The sequence below is a fragment of the Musca autumnalis genome, unplaced genomic scaffold, assembly GCF_047663935.1.
Source record: "Musca autumnalis isolate F117 unplaced genomic scaffold, ASM4766393v1 scaffold_1, whole genome shotgun sequence".
Classification (NCBI taxonomy): Eukaryota; Metazoa; Arthropoda; class Insecta; order Diptera; family Muscidae; genus Musca; species Musca autumnalis.
Window position 1 is genome coordinate 23405413 of NW_027411644.1, and position 16798 is coordinate 23422210.

A 16798-nucleotide genomic window follows, 5' to 3' on the forward strand; every position below is an offset into this window, starting at 1 on the left:
ACGTGTATGTCCATATTTACATTAGACAATTTTCCTTGCGTCAATTATCAGTTTGTAGGTGAGAGAGGGTATTGAGAGGCAAAGGGTTATCATATGCCTCACCTCTCTCTACATCAAACTGACAATTGCCGCAAGGAAAATGACCTAATGTAAATTGGGACTATGCGCTAGAGCTGGCAAACCATCGATATTCCCAACATTAGATATTTTCGATATAATATTTTAAAATATCGATTGCTATCGATATTATCGTTAAGCTGTCAACGCCATTAATTTGGAGATGAAAATGGCGGAAATGTCAATTATTTTCTTGAAATTATGCAAAAGTAGTTCACAGAAATGTAAAGGAGAATAAACAACTTCTTTTATTTTATAAAAAATGTAAAAAATACATTTTATTTGACCGAAAAATGTGTACGTGTAACTACGGACTTACTTTCTTACACACACATAACCGAAATGCAGCGAAATTTCTATTTATTTCAATGTATTTCAGGTTAGGGGTTTTTATTCCGATAATATCGATAGGCAAAACTATCTATCGCTATTGAATTTTTAAATAATAATCGATATTATCGATAGTGCCATCGATTTTTTGCCAGCTCTACTATGCGCCCACGCAATTTGAAACAACCCATCAAAAAAATTTTGGAAGTTGTTCATATGGAGTTATGATTTCACTACACCCTTCGATGCAGTCCACACGGAGTTATGAAAAATGCACTTCGTTCGCCACATTTTAATTAAGAATTTTTTTGATGGGTTGTTTTTTTGATGTTTGTTATAAAATAAAAAATGCAAACTAAAGTTGCGAAAATTTTTGTGGTAATTTACGAGACGGAAATTTTTAATGGAGTGGAGTTGGAGTCCATGCCGAAAGCTGAACTAGTGATGGGAAGGCAACATAAAAACCCTTTAGGATGACTAAGCAAAATCAGTTGGGCTTGGATTAAATGGAGAACGGAGGAAGTATACAAATTGTGATTGAATTTAATGGAAACTTTTTTTAATTTATGTTTATATAATAAAGTTCTTTGTATTCTTGTTTTACACAATTAATAAATGCACTTTATTTATTTTGGGATATTTCGCAATTGCTTGCATTTTAATTGCATCTTTGGACTGATTAAAAATGCAATCCGAAAAGTGCCTTTAAATTCAATCCAAAACACTACATCAAAAGCTGTGATTTGGATCGAAAATGGAGTGCATCCTAGCTGTGTGCTATGGAAGCAAAATGGAGTGCATCCTAGCTGCGCGCTCTCTTGTAAAATTCATAAGTGATTTTATAGGAAAAGATGTACTCCAACGGCAAATGTACCGTACACTTGTAGTGATTCAAAGTAAAGTAAAAGTAAAATTTTATTGAGTCTCTTCTTCTTATCGATAACACAATTTTCTTATGTATAGAGAATGATTAGCTTACTTTAGAACTATTTACGTCTTATTCTAACTCATTGAAAGTGATATGCTACATTGCAAACAGTATTTTTATGGGGTATATATGTGAAAACATACATGTAAAAGAGAAAAGGCTTGCTCCCGGCCTAAATTTAGCTGACAGAGCATTGACGTCTGTCAATAATAAATAGACTTAAAACAAAATAACAAAAACAAAAGTTGTCTGCTTAGAGCATGGTAAACAGAGCGCTTACAAAAGTAAACAAAAGAATGCTTTAAAGCAAGTTGTAAATAAGTAAGTTGAATGGTAAAATCTACGTGTAAATATCACAGTAATAAATGAGGAATTAATAATCATGTTAATTAATCGATCGCTTGTATAAGCTAAATTAAAAATAATTTTTTAGCAGAAAGAGTATAGGTACGAATATTTTTGTTTATATATATGAAACATTAATATATTATTAGCTGATACTCTTAGCCACGATGAGTTCCTGGAGTGGATTTGGTGTAAAATTGGGGCAAAGTTCCGTCTGGAGGAATGTCAATGTTTTCGTTGAGAATACCAACTGGAGACAGGTAGGAAACATCGTTCCACGTACTTTGCTTTTCTCGTTCATAAATGTCTTTCATTAGGGAATTCTCGTGGTTTGAAAGCTTATCATGGTTTAATAAGAAAGGTTAGCCAAAGCTTTATGCCAATTTAAATTTTTTCATTCGAGTATGCCTAAAACTTCAAAACAATATAAACAAACTGTGTATGTGTGTGTGGTGTTTGAATAATATGCCAAACAATTTGAAAAACAATCGAATTCAATGATTTTTAAAATTGTTTTTAGACCATTTGTATGGAAGAAATTGGTGAGATTTGCATTGAAACAATCAGTTTATCATATTCACAACTCGATTATGTGGAGAAAACTTAACTCTTCATTCATTTTTCGCGTTTTTTATAAAATGCTCAAAAATGCATTGTAAACAAACCCACTTGTTGCTTTTATTTTGAAGTTTTAGGAATTCAAGAAAAACAAGGGTTCTATAGATTTTTTTCATTTAAATCTACCTCTTTACTTATACCATGAAGCTTATCAATAAAGAGTTTTTGAAGCTGAAGTGCGTAAGAACAAAAAGGCTGCATCGCTGAAACGTCGTAGATGTAATTGTTGGAATACATTTTGGTTGAATTTTCGTATTTTTTGCCAACACATTTCCGTAATATCTTGCGCTCAAAAAATTCTATTTCTTTTGCCACAGTTGGTGAAATAGAAAACCATATTGGGAATCCATATACAAGGACAGAGCGTATTGCAACTTTGTAGAGTAGCAGTTTGGTTTTTTGGGGTAAGTATGTATTGTTAAACAAATATGAAAATAGTCCAACATATTGTTTTGCTTTCTGGAGTGTATTACGCCCATGTAGATTGAATTTGTGGAGCTTGTCAAAAGTGATACCAAGGTACCTTATGCTGGATTTAAATGGGATTTCAATACCATCTAAAAGAAGCCGAAGCTGCTTACTCTGAGGGACAACCATTCTCGGACATTTTCCAGAGGCATTTCTAATACAGATGGCTTCAGATTTGGCTGCATTAATCTTTATTCCGCATCGCTTATAAAAGTGATTTATACGATCCAGATGCATGTAAGCATACCTTGTAGTGATTCAACTGCATCCGCGGATGCAAACTTTTTCCTGGGTCCCTGCGTTTTTTTAAATGTTGTCGACATGCTTTAAGTGGGGTACACACGATCAGTTTTGACTGTCAGTTTTGCTCAAATAATTGGTTGTTTGCCAGTCATCAGGCAACCACAAATGGTTTGTTCCAGAACTGCAAGAATCTACTGATTTTTAAAATTGTTTTCGATAACATAAAGGAAAAAATGTTATCGTAGTAAAAAGTAGTAGTAGCTTCTTGCAGCAACCACAAAATATTTTTGCTCTGTTCCAGAACAGAGCAAAAATATTTTGTGGTTGCTGGACTGTTTGACAGTTATCGATAATTCCGAAAAAAATTCCCACTTATCTCCAAAAACAGCTGATCTTCATACCACTTGTCAAAATACGTTATAGTGAATAAAATCACATACAAAATGTAAACAAGCAATTCAAAGTAATGCATTATTGTGAGCAAATTTGACGTTTGACATGATTTGATGTACCACCTTTTTATTCCACCATGTAGTTGCAAGAACTTGCAAATACTTTTCACTTGCGAAGTTATCGAACAGGCCTAATATGAATTTAACGGCGAAGTCGACAAAAATTACGGCGGCGCCTTTACAATTCTATCGGCGGCTCGGCATAGCCGGCTGTGAGCCGATCAGCGCAGTTCTCTGGTTTCTTGTCTTATGACTTTATTTCTTGGTGCATTTCTGTTTTCTTGTAATTCTGTTTTATAAAGTAAAAACCTAAACTAATAAATATGCCAAATAATATTAGTGACATCAACAATTTATTGGATTCTCTATATTTAGAGCTATTTAATTTAATTGAACAACATACGGAGTGTCGCATTAATATTGAACGTACAAGTAAGTATCCAACAAAATGCATCTCATTAACATATTAACGTGTGTATTCTTTTTATCCATAGATAACTCGGGTCAATTGCTATTAGCAAAAACAAGATATAATCAAGGTTCCAATGCAATAGGTACCGCGCAAATCCCAACAGAAAACAGTGAAGATTTCAAAGCCCTATGTTATGTGGAAAAGGAGGAAAACACTGAAAACACAGTTGCTGGTGAGACAAAACATTTGATAAGACACAAAGTGGAAAAAAGCCAAGGTTATGTGGAACCATTACATTGGTTTGGAGCATTGCCACCGATGACTTTACGCAATGCTGCTGAACATTTTAAACGATCCGTTGAATTGGTTGTCGAAGCGGCAAATATACAAACGGAGCTGTTAGCTGTTATGGATAGAATAGATCGTCTTAAGCAAGTTAAAAAACAATTGGTGCAATAAAATACATTTACATTATAAGGCCACAGAGATAGAGGATTTTATTCGACATTTTAGTTTATCATTATACCTATTTCTATTCTTTTTTGCAGTTAAATTTCATTTTGATTAAGTTACCAATACCACACTCAATAACATCACCATCCTTAATCGGCAAAGAATTTTTGGGTGTTCCGGTCAATATAATATCATTGGGCTCCAGAGTCATGTATTTAGAGCAGAATGAAATCAAATCTGCAACATTGAAAATTAAATCTGCGGTATTGCCCTCTTGCACAAGTTTATCGTTAACTTTCAACCATAAATCCAAATTATGGGGATCGGCAATTTCTTGGGGCTTTAGTAAACGTGATACAGGTGTGGAGGTATCAAATCCTTTGCCCAAAGACCAAGGATGCCCATTCTTACGCGCCTCACCCAATTCACACTGAGCCGTCATATCTAAGGCCAGGCAGTAGCCTCCAACAAAGGACAAGGCTTCATCACGAGATACATTTTTACAATGTTTTCCAATAACAACACCCAGTTCAACTTCATGGGCAACCTTGGTGAAAACTTTGGGTATCTGAAAAGGAATATAATGATTTATTATACCTATGTAAGTTTGTGGCAATAGCATTTTGGAATGTATAAGACACTTACCACAATATCCTGGCCTTCTTGTATTAATGAGGTAGTTGGTTTAAGGAACACAACGGGATCTTTTGGTACAGGTACATTTCTTTCTCTTACAATGTCCCTTTAAAACAAGATGAACCATGATTGTAATCTTATGAATAATATATGTATGTGTTTTTAACTCACATATAATTCAATGCAGCTCCCAAAATTTTCTTGCTTTTGGTAGCAAATGATTCCAGATCACAGCCTGTAGACATTGTTCGTCTTATACAAATTTGACCGGCAATTTTTACCAAATTCACTGCAAGTACAAACATAAATGGTAATGTGAAAAGGGTTTTTGTGGAAAGTAGTGTAATGAAATTAATGATTAAAAATGGACCTCTTTACTCCTCTAAGGGTCGTTTCAATGTGAAACATTGTCTGCGCGTGTTTTAACTTAATAAACTACAATACAGAGACACAATATTTTGGGAAACTCTCACTTTTTCCGTAATGCTATGCTGGAACTCTCTCACAAAATTATTTTATTAGACAATTATTAATGTTATCGCTGGTTTGACCCCCACCACTGTTGATCACTTATTCAACAAGATTTTGCGCAATGAATGAAAGGGGGTTGGGCTGTAGGGTGGTTCGTTCAGCTGATTAAAAACGCATATTGTGATTGTACAGCTATTGTGATTGTATAACCACCAAATCAGCTGTTTGTTAATGAAAAGAAATTTTATATATTTCTTTGTATTTTATTTTGCGTACGAAGTTCATATCTTCAGTGTAGCTTTGTACTACCAATAGTTGAGTCGTTCACTTTTGAACTCTTCATTCAGTAAAAATACTTCAAATGAATCCATCAACAATTAATTTATAATAGCTGTGTCTTTTTACGTGATAATTTGTAATAATTATTACGAAATGTTACTAAATGCTGTCTTTTTACACAAAAGTTCAGTAAAAGAGAGCGAAGTGAGAGAACAATTTTGACAGTTGTTTGCTGAGAAATTGCTAAAACTTGCTGAAAGAATTTTTCCCAGCAACATTTAGCAAGTTCGATCAGCTGTTTTTTAATCATCTGCTAATGGTCAGCTGCTCAATGTTTATCTTATTTTTGTGGAAAATACTATAAATATTACGACTCGGGTTTATTTATTGATTATTTTATTAATATATTAATAATTTTTTATTTATTTTGCTTAAAATTTAAGAACTTTTTCATTGCTTTGGAGGAGTTATTTTTTCGTTCATGCATTGGCGCCAATGTTTTTGTTTTGGTTATCAACTGTTATCTTGCTAAAGTTTACTAAATCCTGTCTTTTTACTTTTTTCTCTATTTTCGTATCAAAGAGTAAAATCTCTCTTACTCTCTGAAAAGAAGTTACTGAATAATTATTACTGAAAAAGTAAAAAGACACAACTAATAACAAAATGTTATCAACACATATTGTGAATGCTTTTCAACTATTGTGATTGTACAACCAGCTGTACAACAAATCAGCTGTTTTTCTGCAAAAAACAAATTTTTGTTTTTCTTCCCGACTTTCATTGCATTTCTTTGTGTTTTATTATTCGTACGCCGTTCGTATACTTAGTGGAGCTTTGTACTAGCAATAGTTAACTGGCTCTCTTTAGTGAATAGTTCAATTGAACTACTCTTCATTGATTAAAAACATTTCACATCATTTGTAATGAAATAAAAAATAAAAATATTCGGTTATTAATTAAATATTGAACATCCTCGCATTGTTACTTTCGTAACAACAAATTAGAAAATATAGGCAAGAAGTAAGTGGATCCCATAATATATACATATTATCTATGAGTAATTGGTTGGTTTGCAAAAATCTCTAATACACAACAAAAACAATTTGGCAAGTAAAGAAAAAAAAAAGAAACTATTGAGGCAAATCAAATCTAACAAAGACGATGTGTAATTTGTATTGTGGGTAGTTGGGGTATTATTGGCGAAATACTTAACTAAAGTGAAAGCTAAGCTGGCTTACTAAATAAATAATAAATGTTTATTTAGTGCAAATTACTATCGTTAACTCTAAACTTGAATTCTTCTAGCTTCTTTTTGGGTATAACATTTTCACGTGTCGTCTCCCATAGTTATCTTGGTTTAATAATCATAAAATGTTTTCGGAATTTGTTAACTTGAGAAGACGACAACAACAGCAGCATCGACGTCATAGTACTGCTATTGTCGAGGAGGCAAGTTTTTTGTATTTGCTATTTTTATTTGAATTTGGAATAATATCTTGTGCACTCTTATCTATTCATTTTATAGCAAATAAAAAACTATACTACTAACAAGCCAAGTCAAGTCATCCTTACATACAGATAGTCATAAAGCAAACAAATTTGGTTTATTATTATAAAATTGGTACTAATTTTGGAATAAGACGAGTTTACCCACTAAGCTCGGATCGGAGATGATACCTCGGAGATCAGAGATGATACCTGCGAGATTGATACCTCGGAGATCAGAGATGATACCTCGGCTTTTGGATGCGATAGTGATGGTAAGTACATGGAAAATCAATTTCAAATTCATTTTCGGCCACTACACTCCCAAATTCATTTTCAGCCAGTACAATCCCAAATTATAGAATAGCAGAACAGAAGGAGGCAGCAGTAAAAGCTGTAATAGAAATTATAAAAACGGGAAATTATTCCCAAAGAGAGTTAGCAAGACAATACAATATTCCACGCTCCTCTGTGCAAGAGCTTGTCAGACGGGAGAAGCTCCCCATTAGCAATACCCAACAAGAAAGAATACAAAATATAAAACAAATTCTTAAAACTAAGCAACAAACGGGAGACAGCCTTAGAACACTTGCAAAAAGTACAAAAATACCCTCATCTACCTTGTGTTACCATAACCGAAAAAAGCAAGTTACAACGCCGCATTTAAAAAGGAAATTATCTACATCATCTGTTAATGAGTCACAGTATCAATTAAAAAAAAAACAAAAAGATTCCGATCAATTTGACATTGATGTATAATCTCATTGTAGAAAACAGCATACCTGTACATACATATATGTTACCATTTATTATTTAGTATTTTTTCGTCGGTGATATTTTTGATTTATTTCCTTTTTACATGACTGTGGAAAAAAAAATTGGGAATTATTAGAATTTTACTGGAATTGTAAACAGTATTAATATGGAATTGTTTATTCCATTCCGTGAATAGATTGAAGGTTCCGTGAATAGATTATATTATAATATTTATTAAATTTTTTAAGAAATTCTTGATTTTAGAATTTTTGTGTTAAGAATTTTGTAAATTCCCTTAAAAAACAGAACTAAGAGATGAATTAAAAAATAACCAAAAAATTTTGAATTCTCAACAATGATTTTTGAATATTGTACATTTTATGCAATGAACTTTGAATTTTACTAGAATTGTAAACAGTATTAATATGGAATTGTTTATTCCATTCCGTGAATAGATTGAAGGTTCCGTGAATAGATTATATTATAATATTTATTATATTTTTTAAGAAATTCTTGATTTTAGAATTTTTGTGTTAAGAATTTTGTAAATTCCCTTAAAAACAGAACTAAGAGATGAATTAAAAAATAACCAAAAAATTTTGAATTCTCAACAATGATTTTTGAATATTGTACATTTTATGCAATGAACTTTGAATTTTACTAGAATTGTAAACAGTATTAATATGGAATTGTTTATTCCATTCCGTGAATAGATTGAAGGTTCCGTGAATAGATTATATTATAATATTTATTAAATTTTTTAAGAAATTCTTGATTTTAGAATTTTTTTGTTAAGAATTTTGTAAATTCCCTTAAAAAACAGAACTAAGAGATGAATTAAAAAATAACCAAAAAATTTTGAATTCTCAACAATGATTTTTGAATATTGTACATTTTATGCAATGAACTTTGAATTTCAATAAAACAAATATAAAGTGTTTTTTTAACACAACTCTCGGTGCTTTTATTTTTAAGTATTTTTTAAACCATCCAACATAGGATGGGGGTATATACAAAGTATATATATATATATATTCTTCATCAGCGTGCAATTCTTGTCCGTCCGTGTGTCCGTCTGTGGAAACCACTCCAGCGTCCAAACGGATTGACGTAGGTTGATGAATTTTTGGGAAAATATGTTATATTTACGTAGGACTCCTCGAGATGGTGGTGGTCGGGAGTAGCCACGACCACGCATTGATGTTATGAAGATTTTCTTTTCAGGTCTACCGGTACTGGGTTCCACCTCCACACGTCTTGTACGGAAGCAGGGAGCTGTGGGTGTACGTTCACGATTCGATTGTGGTGAGGCAGACAGATGTAATACTCGCTTACAATCTGAGGAGAGATTACATTCGGGTGTTAAACACGATTGAGCCAATTCGGTTAGGTCACATGTTACACGTTCAAATTGAGTTTCAAAGTCAAGGCATGCAATTTGGCGCCTACATAGTAGGTGATAAAACCAAAACCAGCAAATGCAACTGCAAGAGAAGAGAGAAAACATATTATAGGAATATGACGGAATTTGTATTCTAATGAAACTTACATGACGAATGACCACTGGGAAAACTTTTACGTCCCTCATTAATAGCGGTAATACTGCCGGTACAATTGAAAAGATCCAACATATTGTCGGTGTTCGATGTGACATTGCTTGTCAAATGCATAATGCCATCGGGAAAACAACGATAGTAAAAATCTGGCCTTGGTCGTCCAACACTGATTTTGAGTAGACTTGTTGCCAAGCCATTCAACCCCAATATCAGAGTCCAGGCCCAAGAGGCGGCACGAAAATCTCTTCTATCTTTGGTAAACATTAAATGAAATGATGTCACCAACAATGGCCCAATTATAACACCAATTATAACCACCAAATCAGCTGTTTGTTAATGAAAAGAAATTTTATATATTTCTTTGTATTTTATTTTGCGTACGAAGTTCATATCTTCATTGTAGCTTTGTAGTACCAATAGTTGGGCCGTTCACTTTTGAACTCTTCATTCAGCAAAAATACTTCAAATCAATCCATCATTAATTAATTTACAAACAACAAAATGTTATCAACACATATTGTGAATGCTTTTCAGCTATTGTGATTATACAACCACCAAATCAGCTGTTTTTCTGCAAAAACCAATTTTTTGTTTTTCTTCCCGACTTTCATTGCATTTCTTTGTGTTTTATTATTCGTACGGCGTTTGTATACTTAGTGGGCTTTGTACTAGCAATAGTTAACTGGCTCACTTTAGTGAATAGTTCAATTGAACTACTCTTCATTGATTAAAAACATTTCACATCATTTGTAATGAAATAAAAAAATATTCGGTTATTAATTAAATATTAAACATCTCACATTGTTACTTTCGTAACAATAAATTAGAAAATATAGGCAAGAAGTAAGTGGATCCTATAATATATACATATTATCTATGAGTAATTTGGTTGGTTTGCAAAAATCTAATACACAACAAAAATAAAAAAATTGGCAAGTAAAGAAAAAAAAGAAACTATTGAGGCAAATCAAATCTTTGTATGTGGGTAGTTGGGGTATTATTGGCGAACTACTTAACTAAGTGAAAGCTGGCTTACTAAATAAATAATAAATGTTTATTTAGTGCAAATTACTATCGTTAACTCTAAACTTGAATTCTTCTAGCTTCTTTTTGGGTATAACATTTTCACGTGTCGTCTCCCATAGTTATCTTGGTTTAATAATCATAAAATGTTTTCGGAATTTGTTAACTTGAGAAGACGACAACAACAGCAGCATCGACGTCATAGTACTGCTATTGTCGAGGAGGCAAGTTTTTTTTATTTGCTATTTTTATTTGAATTTGGAATAATATCTTGTGCACTCTTATCTATTCATTTTATAGCAAATAAAAAACTATACTACTAACAAGCCAAGTCAAGTCATCCTTACATACAGATAGTCATAAAGCAAACAAATTTGGTTTATTACCCACCACATAACCCATATAAAATTGGTACTAATTTTGGCATAAGATGAGTTTACCCACTAAGCTCGGATCGGGATGAAATTTTTTCACATGTAGATCTGATCAAATATATATAACATTTGTTGCGGAATTCCATACTTCCCGAGATATGGACCTCTGAAGTTGTGAAAATTCCCTTGTCAAAGAAAAGTGAAAAATTTACTATTTGAAAAAAATGTTGTTCCCGTTCCCGAAATTAGGAGAATGTTATAAATCGCAGGCCAAAGGCCGACTATTTAAGAAAAATTTACATTTTTAAAGAATATTTTGTTCGCGTAGTGCGTAAACTCGACTTGTTCCCTTATGCTATCTACAATAAAAGTTCAATCAAGTTTGTCATAGAGATCGATACTGACCATGTTAGAGTTTCCTAATATCGAATGGTTTCTATGGAAATGGAATAATGCCATACCTAAATCCATAAATTAAATACATTTCAGTTTTTACATATTCTCAAGAAAATGCCTGCGTCTCGCATTGCAATTGATTATGCCAAGCCTCTCATTAAAAGGTCAATGTTTAAACACAAGTTGCAATATTTGTTTTTTGTTGAAAATCAATATTGACAATGTACACATTCAAACGTTGTTGGTTGGGTTTATGTTTACTTTGGTTGTATGTATGTGATCTTTACAATTTAAACATTCTATGGTTGGAGAAGTGACGCAAATCTTTATATAAAAAACCAAACCAAACAATTTATTAATAGAACAATATCTAAATCATGTTTTATTGAACTTACATAAAACAAAACATAAATATCATCATGATAATTCATATCTGTCATGTGCAAAAATGAACACGAAACCTACAATCGACATCTCTTTCTCTTTGTCTCAACAACTTTACAAGAATCTCTTTATTGTTATCTTATCATAAAAACCCATTCTCTAATTTTTAATAATTTTCGAAATTGTTGTTCCTATTTTTTCAAACAGTCACGATTGCTACACTGGCTAAGCCAAACCGCTGATTCTGCTAATTTTTTGGCGGAAAGCAAAATGTATAGCGGTTCTGGTGGCACAACTCTCATTGATAACGACGACGAGGGCGATAATCAACAACCTGCTTTAGAAAATACTCTAAACAATCGAGCTAATCTCTCACAACGTCATACCAGCAATTTCGATACGTATCCTCCAAAGAGAACAACAGCCAACAGTAGTAATAACCGTCCCTTTCAACCCAGACAAACCACAAAAAACTTGGAGGAAACAAAATACGCAATGTCAATGCGTAATTCACCACTACGAACCACAAATACTGGACGAATTTATAGCAAAAGATTAACAACGTCAACAGCAAGACGAAGTTATAGTGAAAGTTCGGCGGAAAAACAACTGCACAAATATACCACAAGTGATAGTAGTCAAGAAGAGGATGAATTGATGATGAGTCCAGCCGATAAAAGGAAAATGACACGTCGTAGTATTAGCAATGGTTTGCAATATAGCCATCATCGATATAGTAGAAAACATGTGGCCGGTGAATATCCGGAAGATAATATTGTACTTGATGGTTGTACCATGTTTGGAAGTTTTTCAAAACAAGTCAGTGATTGGATTGATATAGCTATTCGAGTTATATTGGTTGTTGTTTTTAGGTAAGTATGAATAAATAAAAAATTGCTTTCCTAACAATAATGAGGAATTTTTTGCTGTTCAATGTGAAGACCGTTTTTGTTTTCTATGGGAAAATTTATGTTTTCTATAAAGACACCCTTCCGTAAGACTAAGACGACCCTAAAGACGACCTTTAGCTCGTCTCTAAAAACGACCTTCAGCTCGTCTCTAAAGACGACCTTTAGCTCGACTCCCCTCAATTCGTCTAAAAGTTCCCTTCAGCTCGTCTTTAGTTTTCCACATTTAATCCCCCGACGAAAGACCGCAACACTCTAATCCTAATTTAATTCTTTCTTTTTGAATCTTTAGTAAACTGGAAACTCAAACCGCCTTTAAACGTGTCATACACCCCGAAGAAATGTGGATGTATAAGAATCCACGAACTCAAGATTATGTTTCACCCTTAGCATTACTGTTAGCTGTTATAATTGGGCCATTGTTGGTGACATCATTTCATTTAATGTTTACCAAAGATAGAAGAGATTTTCGTGCCGCCTCTTGGGCCTGGACTCTGATATTGGGGTTGAATGGCTTGGCAACAAGTCTACTCAAAATCAGTGTTGGACGACCAAGGCCAGATTTTTACTATCGTTGTTTTCCCGATGGCATTATGCATTTGACAAGCAATGTCACATCAAACACCGACAATATGTTGGATCTTTTCAATTGTACCGGCAGTATTACAGCTATTAATGAGGGACGTAAAAGTTTTCCCAGTGGTCATTCGTCATGTAAGTTTCATTAGAATACAAAATCCGTCATATTCCTAATATGTTTTCACTCTCCTCTTGCAGTTGCATTTGCTGGTTTTGGTTTTATCACCTACTATGTAGGCGCCAAATTGCATGCCTTTAACTATCGTGGACGTGGTCAATCTTGGCGTCTTTGTATTGCCATTGCTCCACTAGTTTTGGCTACCCTTGTTGCTGTTAGTCGCACCTGTGACTACCACCATCATTGGGAAGATGTTACAGTGGGTGGTATTATTGGTCTAGTTGTATCCTACTATATTTATCGACAATATTATCCCTCAATATTTTCGCCAAATTGTCATCGCCCACTTACTCGAATAGTACAACAAATAAAAAGAGAAATACCTGAATGTGACAAGACCACATCCACATGTCGTCCGAGAAGACGTCTTGTATCATACAAACGTGTACCCAGTGAAGAACTTAGTGAGGCTAGTCTAATGTGTAAGGAACAGATGTTAAGCAATGGCCAATTTAATAATGAAAACGACAAGAGGCCACTTATCAATGATCCAAAGACAGATAATAAATGGTTTTAAATTGCAACAACAAAACCACAGAATGTAAATCAAGATTAATTTTAATATTTATATATACATTATATAGATAGATAGATATCACGATGTCGGATTGTATCGACGGGAATATTAATGAGCTGTGCTTTTCTTTTTGAGTTTTTGTTTTTAGTCGTTTGTAAGTAGTAATAACATAGAGAAGAGACACATTGTATTATTTTATTCTAATAATTTATAAAAACAAAAAAGTGGACAATGACCGACGCTTAAATGTGTATGTAATTTTAGAAAGTTATGTTTATTTAAAAAAAAATATTCAAATAAATACTACTTATAAGATTTAAGGCTAATAAATAAAATTAAGAAATAAAAAAGATTAAAAATTAAATTTGTTTAGAAATTACTTGAAATATATTTATGAATTATGGCCTTGCAGCTCATCTATAAAGACGGCATTCAGATCGCATCTAAAGCCGGGCCTGCAACTCGTTATAAAGACGACCGTTAGCTCGTCTATAAAGACGACCGTTAGCTCGTCTATAAAGACGACCTTTACCACGTCTATAAAGACGACCTTTAGCTCGTCTATAAAGACGACCTTTAGCTCGTCTATAAAGACGACCTTTAGCTCGTCTATAAAGACGTCCTTTAGCTCGTCTATAAAGACGACCTTAGCTCATCTATAAGGACGACCTTTACCTCGTTTATAAAGACGACCTTTAGCTCGTCTATAAAGACGACCTTTAGTTCGTCTATAAAGACGACCTTTAGTTCGTCTATAAGGACGACCTTTAGTTCGTCTATAAAGACGACCTTTAGTTCGTCTATAAAGTCGACCTTTAGTTCGTCTATAAAGACGACCTTTAGCTCGTCTATAAAGACGACCTTTAGCTCGTCTATAAAGACGCACTTCGGATCGTCTATAAAGACGACCTTTAGCTCGTCTATAAAGACGCACTTCGGATCGTCTATAAAGACGACCTTTAGCTCGTCTATAAAGACGCACTTCGGATCGTCTATAAAGACGACCTTTAGCTCGTCTATAAAGACGACCTTTAGCTCGTCTATAAAGACGGCCTCTAGCTCGTCTATAAAGACGGCCTCTAGCTCGTCTATAAAGACGACCTCTAGCTCGTCTATAAAGACGACCTCTAGCTCGTCTATAAAGACGACCTTTAGCTCGTCTATAAAGACGCACTTCGGATCGTCTATAAAGACGACCTTTAGCTCGTCTATAAAGACGCACTTCGGATCGTCTATAAAGACGACCGTTAGCTCGTCTATAAAGACGACCGTTAGCTCGTCTATAAAGACGACCTTTACCTCGTCTATAAAGACGACCTTTAGCTCGTCTATAAAGACGACCTTTAGCTCGTCTATAAAGACGACCGTTAGCTCGTCTATAAAGACGACCTTTACCTCGTCTATAAAGACGACCTTTAGCTCGTCTATAAAGACGACCTTTAGCTCGTCTATAAAGACGACCTTAGCTCATCTATAAGGACGACCTTTACCTCGTTTATAAAGACGACCTTTAGCTCGTCTATAAAGACGACCTTTAGCTCGTCTATAAAGACGACCTTTAGCTCGTCTATAAAGACGACCTTTAGCTCGTCTATAAAGACGGCCTCTAGCTCGTCTATAAAGACGACCTCTAGCTCGTCTATAAAGACGACCTCTAGCTCGTCTATAAAGACGACCTTTAGCTCGTCTATAAAGACGCACTTCGGATCGTCTATAAAGACGACCTTTAGCTCGTCTATAAAGACGACCTTTAGCTCGTCTATAAAGACGCACTTCGGATCGTCTATAAAGACGACCGTTAGCTCGTCTATAAAGACGACCTTTACCTCGTCTATAAAGACGACCTTTAGCTCGTCTATAAAGACGACCTTTAGCTCGTCTATAAAGACGACCGTTAGCTCGTCTATAAAGACGACCTTTACCTCGTCTATAAAGACGACCTTTAGCTCGTCTATAAAGACGACCTTTAGCTCGTCTATAAGGACGACCTTTAGTTCGTCTATAAAGACGACCTTTAGCTCGTCTATAAAGACGACCTTTAGCTCGTCTATAAAGACGACCTTTAGCTCGTCTATAAAGACGAACTTTAGCTCGTCTATAAAGACGACCTTTAGCTCGTCTATAAAGACGACCTTTAGCTCGTCTATAAAGACGACCTTTACCTCGTCTATAAAGACGACCTTTAGCTCGTCTATAAAGACGACCTTTAGCTCGTCTATAAAGACGACCTTTAGCTCGTCTATAAAGACGACCTTTAGCTCGTCTATAAAGACGACCGTTAGCTCGTCTATAAAGACGACCTTTACCTCGTCTATAAAGACGACCTTTAGCTCGTCTATAAAGACGACCTTTAGCTCGTCTATAAGGACGACCTTTAGCTCGTCTATAAGGACGACCTTTAGTTCGTCTATAAAGACGACCTTTAGCTCGTCTATAAAGACGACCTTTAGCTCGTCTATAAAGACGACCTTTAGCTCGTCTATAAAGACGACCTTTAGCTCGTCTATAAAGACGACCTTTAGCTCGTCTATAAAGACGACCTTTAGCTCGTCTATAAAGACGACCTTTAGCTCGTCTATAAAGACGACCTTTAGCTCGTCTATAAAGACGACCTTTAGCTCGTCTATAAAGACGCACTTCGGATCGTCTATAAAGACGACCGTTAGCTCGTCTATAAAGACGACCTTTACCTCGTCTATAAAGACGACCTTTAGCTCGTCTATAAAGACGACCTTTAGCTCGTCTATAAAGACGACCTTTAGCTCGTCTATAAAGACGACCGTTAGCTCGTCTATAAAGACGACCTTTACCTCGTCTATAAAGACGACCTTTAGCTCGTCTATAAAGACGACCTTTAGCTCGTCTATAAAGACGACCTTTAGCTCGTCTA

The 16798-nt window shown here is 34.5% G+C and overlaps 4 protein-coding genes and 2 long non-coding RNA genes across 8 annotated transcripts; 4 read left to right on the forward strand and 2 right to left on the reverse strand.

Annotated features, from left to right (window-relative positions):
* The first annotated feature begins 1377 nt into the window (after nt 1-1377).
* On the forward strand, nt 1378-2057 carry LOC141390390 (uncharacterized). The gene is made up of 3 exons (XR_012409332.1): nt 1378-1822; nt 1883-1980; nt 2038-2057. It is a non-coding gene; the product is annotated as an uncharacterized lncRNA (long non-coding RNA).
* Nucleotides 2058-3681: 1624 nt separating this feature from the next.
* Nucleotides 3682-4399, forward strand: LOC141390392 (coiled-coil domain-containing protein 115). The gene is made up of 2 exons (XM_073963304.1): nt 3682-3933; nt 3996-4399. The coding sequence occupies exons 1-2, from the start codon at nt 3825-3827 to the stop codon at nt 4370-4372; spliced, it is 486 nt and encodes a 161-aa protein (XP_073819405.1). The 5' UTR covers nt 3682-3824; the 3' UTR covers nt 4373-4399.
* LOC141390391 (oxaloacetate tautomerase FAHD1, mitochondrial) lies at nt 4385-5609 on the reverse strand. 2 transcript variants are annotated; one of them, XM_073963301.1, is made up of 4 exons: nt 5476-5609; nt 5174-5291; nt 5012-5108; nt 4385-4934 (listed from the first exon to the last, which is right to left on the reverse strand). In XM_073963301.1, coding segments are annotated over exons 1-4 (705 nt in total). In that variant the 5' UTR covers nt 5477-5609; the 3' UTR covers nt 4385-4445. The 2 variants fall into 2 exon arrangements, with proteins under 2 accessions (XP_073819402.1, XP_073819404.1); XM_073963303.1 differs by having other exon boundaries at nt 5373-5507.
* Nucleotides 5610-6587: 978 nt separating this feature from the next.
* Nucleotides 6588-8945, forward strand: LOC141390394 (uncharacterized). Its single transcript, XR_012409333.1, has 4 exons — nt 6588-6772; nt 7058-7201; nt 7278-7512; nt 7578-8945. It is a non-coding gene; the product is annotated as an uncharacterized lncRNA (long non-coding RNA).
* LOC141390393 (phospholipid phosphatase 5-like) lies at nt 8930-10017 on the reverse strand. The gene is made up of 3 exons (XM_073963305.1): nt 9964-10017; nt 9543-9875; nt 8930-9477 (listed from the first exon to the last, which is right to left on the reverse strand). The coding sequence occupies exons 1-3, from the start codon at nt 9995-9997 to the stop codon at nt 9392-9394; spliced, it is 453 nt and encodes a 150-aa protein (XP_073819406.1). The 5' UTR covers nt 9998-10017; the 3' UTR covers nt 8930-9391.
* A 156-nt stretch (nt 10018-10173) lies between these two features.
* LOC141394761 (uncharacterized) lies at nt 10174-14258 on the forward strand. Of its 2 annotated transcripts, XM_073969590.1 has the most exons (5): nt 10179-10392; nt 10653-10796; nt 11934-12598; nt 12927-13348; nt 13412-14258. In XM_073969590.1, the coding sequence occupies exons 2-5, from the start codon at nt 10719-10721 to the stop codon at nt 13906-13908; spliced, it is 1662 nt and encodes a 553-aa protein (XP_073825691.1). In that variant the 5' UTR covers nt 10179-10392; nt 10653-10718; the 3' UTR covers nt 13909-14258. The 2 variants fall into 2 exon arrangements, with proteins under 2 accessions (XP_073825701.1, XP_073825691.1); XM_073969600.1 differs by lacking the exon at nt 10653-10796 and having other exon boundaries at nt 10174-10392.
* Nucleotides 14259-16798: the final 2540 nt, after the last annotated feature.

What these genes read in the sequence shown, in the direction of transcription:
- LOC141390392 (XM_073963304.1), top strand. Translation starts at nt 3,825, where the DNA reads ATGCCAAATAATATTAGTGACATCAACAATTTATTGGATTCTCTATAT. An exon ending in CATTAATATTGAACGTACAA is followed by an intron (nt 3,934 to 3,995) that starts GTAAGTATCCAA and finishes TTTTATCCATAG; the next exon opens with ATAACTCGGGTCAATTGCTA.
- LOC141390391 (XM_073963301.1), bottom strand. An exon ending in GGAGCTGCATTGAATTATAT is followed by an intron (nt 5,109 to 5,173) that starts GTGAGTTAAAAA and finishes CTTGTTTTAAAG; the next exon opens with GGACATTGTAAGAGAAAGAA. An exon ending in AAGAAGGCCAGGATATTGTG is followed by an intron (nt 4,935 to 5,011) that starts GTAAGTGTCTTA and finishes ATTCCTTTTCAG; the next exon opens with ATACCCAAAGTTTTCACCAA.
- LOC141390393 (XM_073963305.1), bottom strand. Translation starts at nt 9,997, where the DNA reads ATGAAGAGTTCAAAAGTGAACGGCCCAACTATTG. An exon ending in AGTGAACGGCCCAACTATTG is followed by an intron (nt 9,876 to 9,963) that starts GTACTACAAAGC and finishes ATTAACAAACAG; the next exon opens with CTGATTTGGTGGTTATAATT. An exon ending in TCCCAGTGGTCATTCGTCAT is followed by an intron (nt 9,478 to 9,542) that starts GTAAGTTTCATT and finishes CTTCTCTTGCAG; the next exon opens with TTGCATTTGCTGGTTTTGGT.
- LOC141394761 (XM_073969590.1), top strand. Translation starts at nt 10,719, where the DNA reads ATGTTTTCGGAATTTGTTAACTTGAGAAGACGACAACAACAGCAGCAT. An exon ending in GTACTGCTATTGTCGAGGAG is followed by an intron (nt 10,797 to 11,933) that starts GCAAGTTTTTTT and finishes TTTTTCAAACAG; the next exon opens with TCACGATTGCTACACTGGCT. An exon ending in ATATTGGTTGTTGTTTTTAG is followed by an intron (nt 12,599 to 12,926) that starts GTAAGTATGAAT and finishes TTGAATCTTTAG; the next exon opens with TAAACTGGAAACTCAAACCG.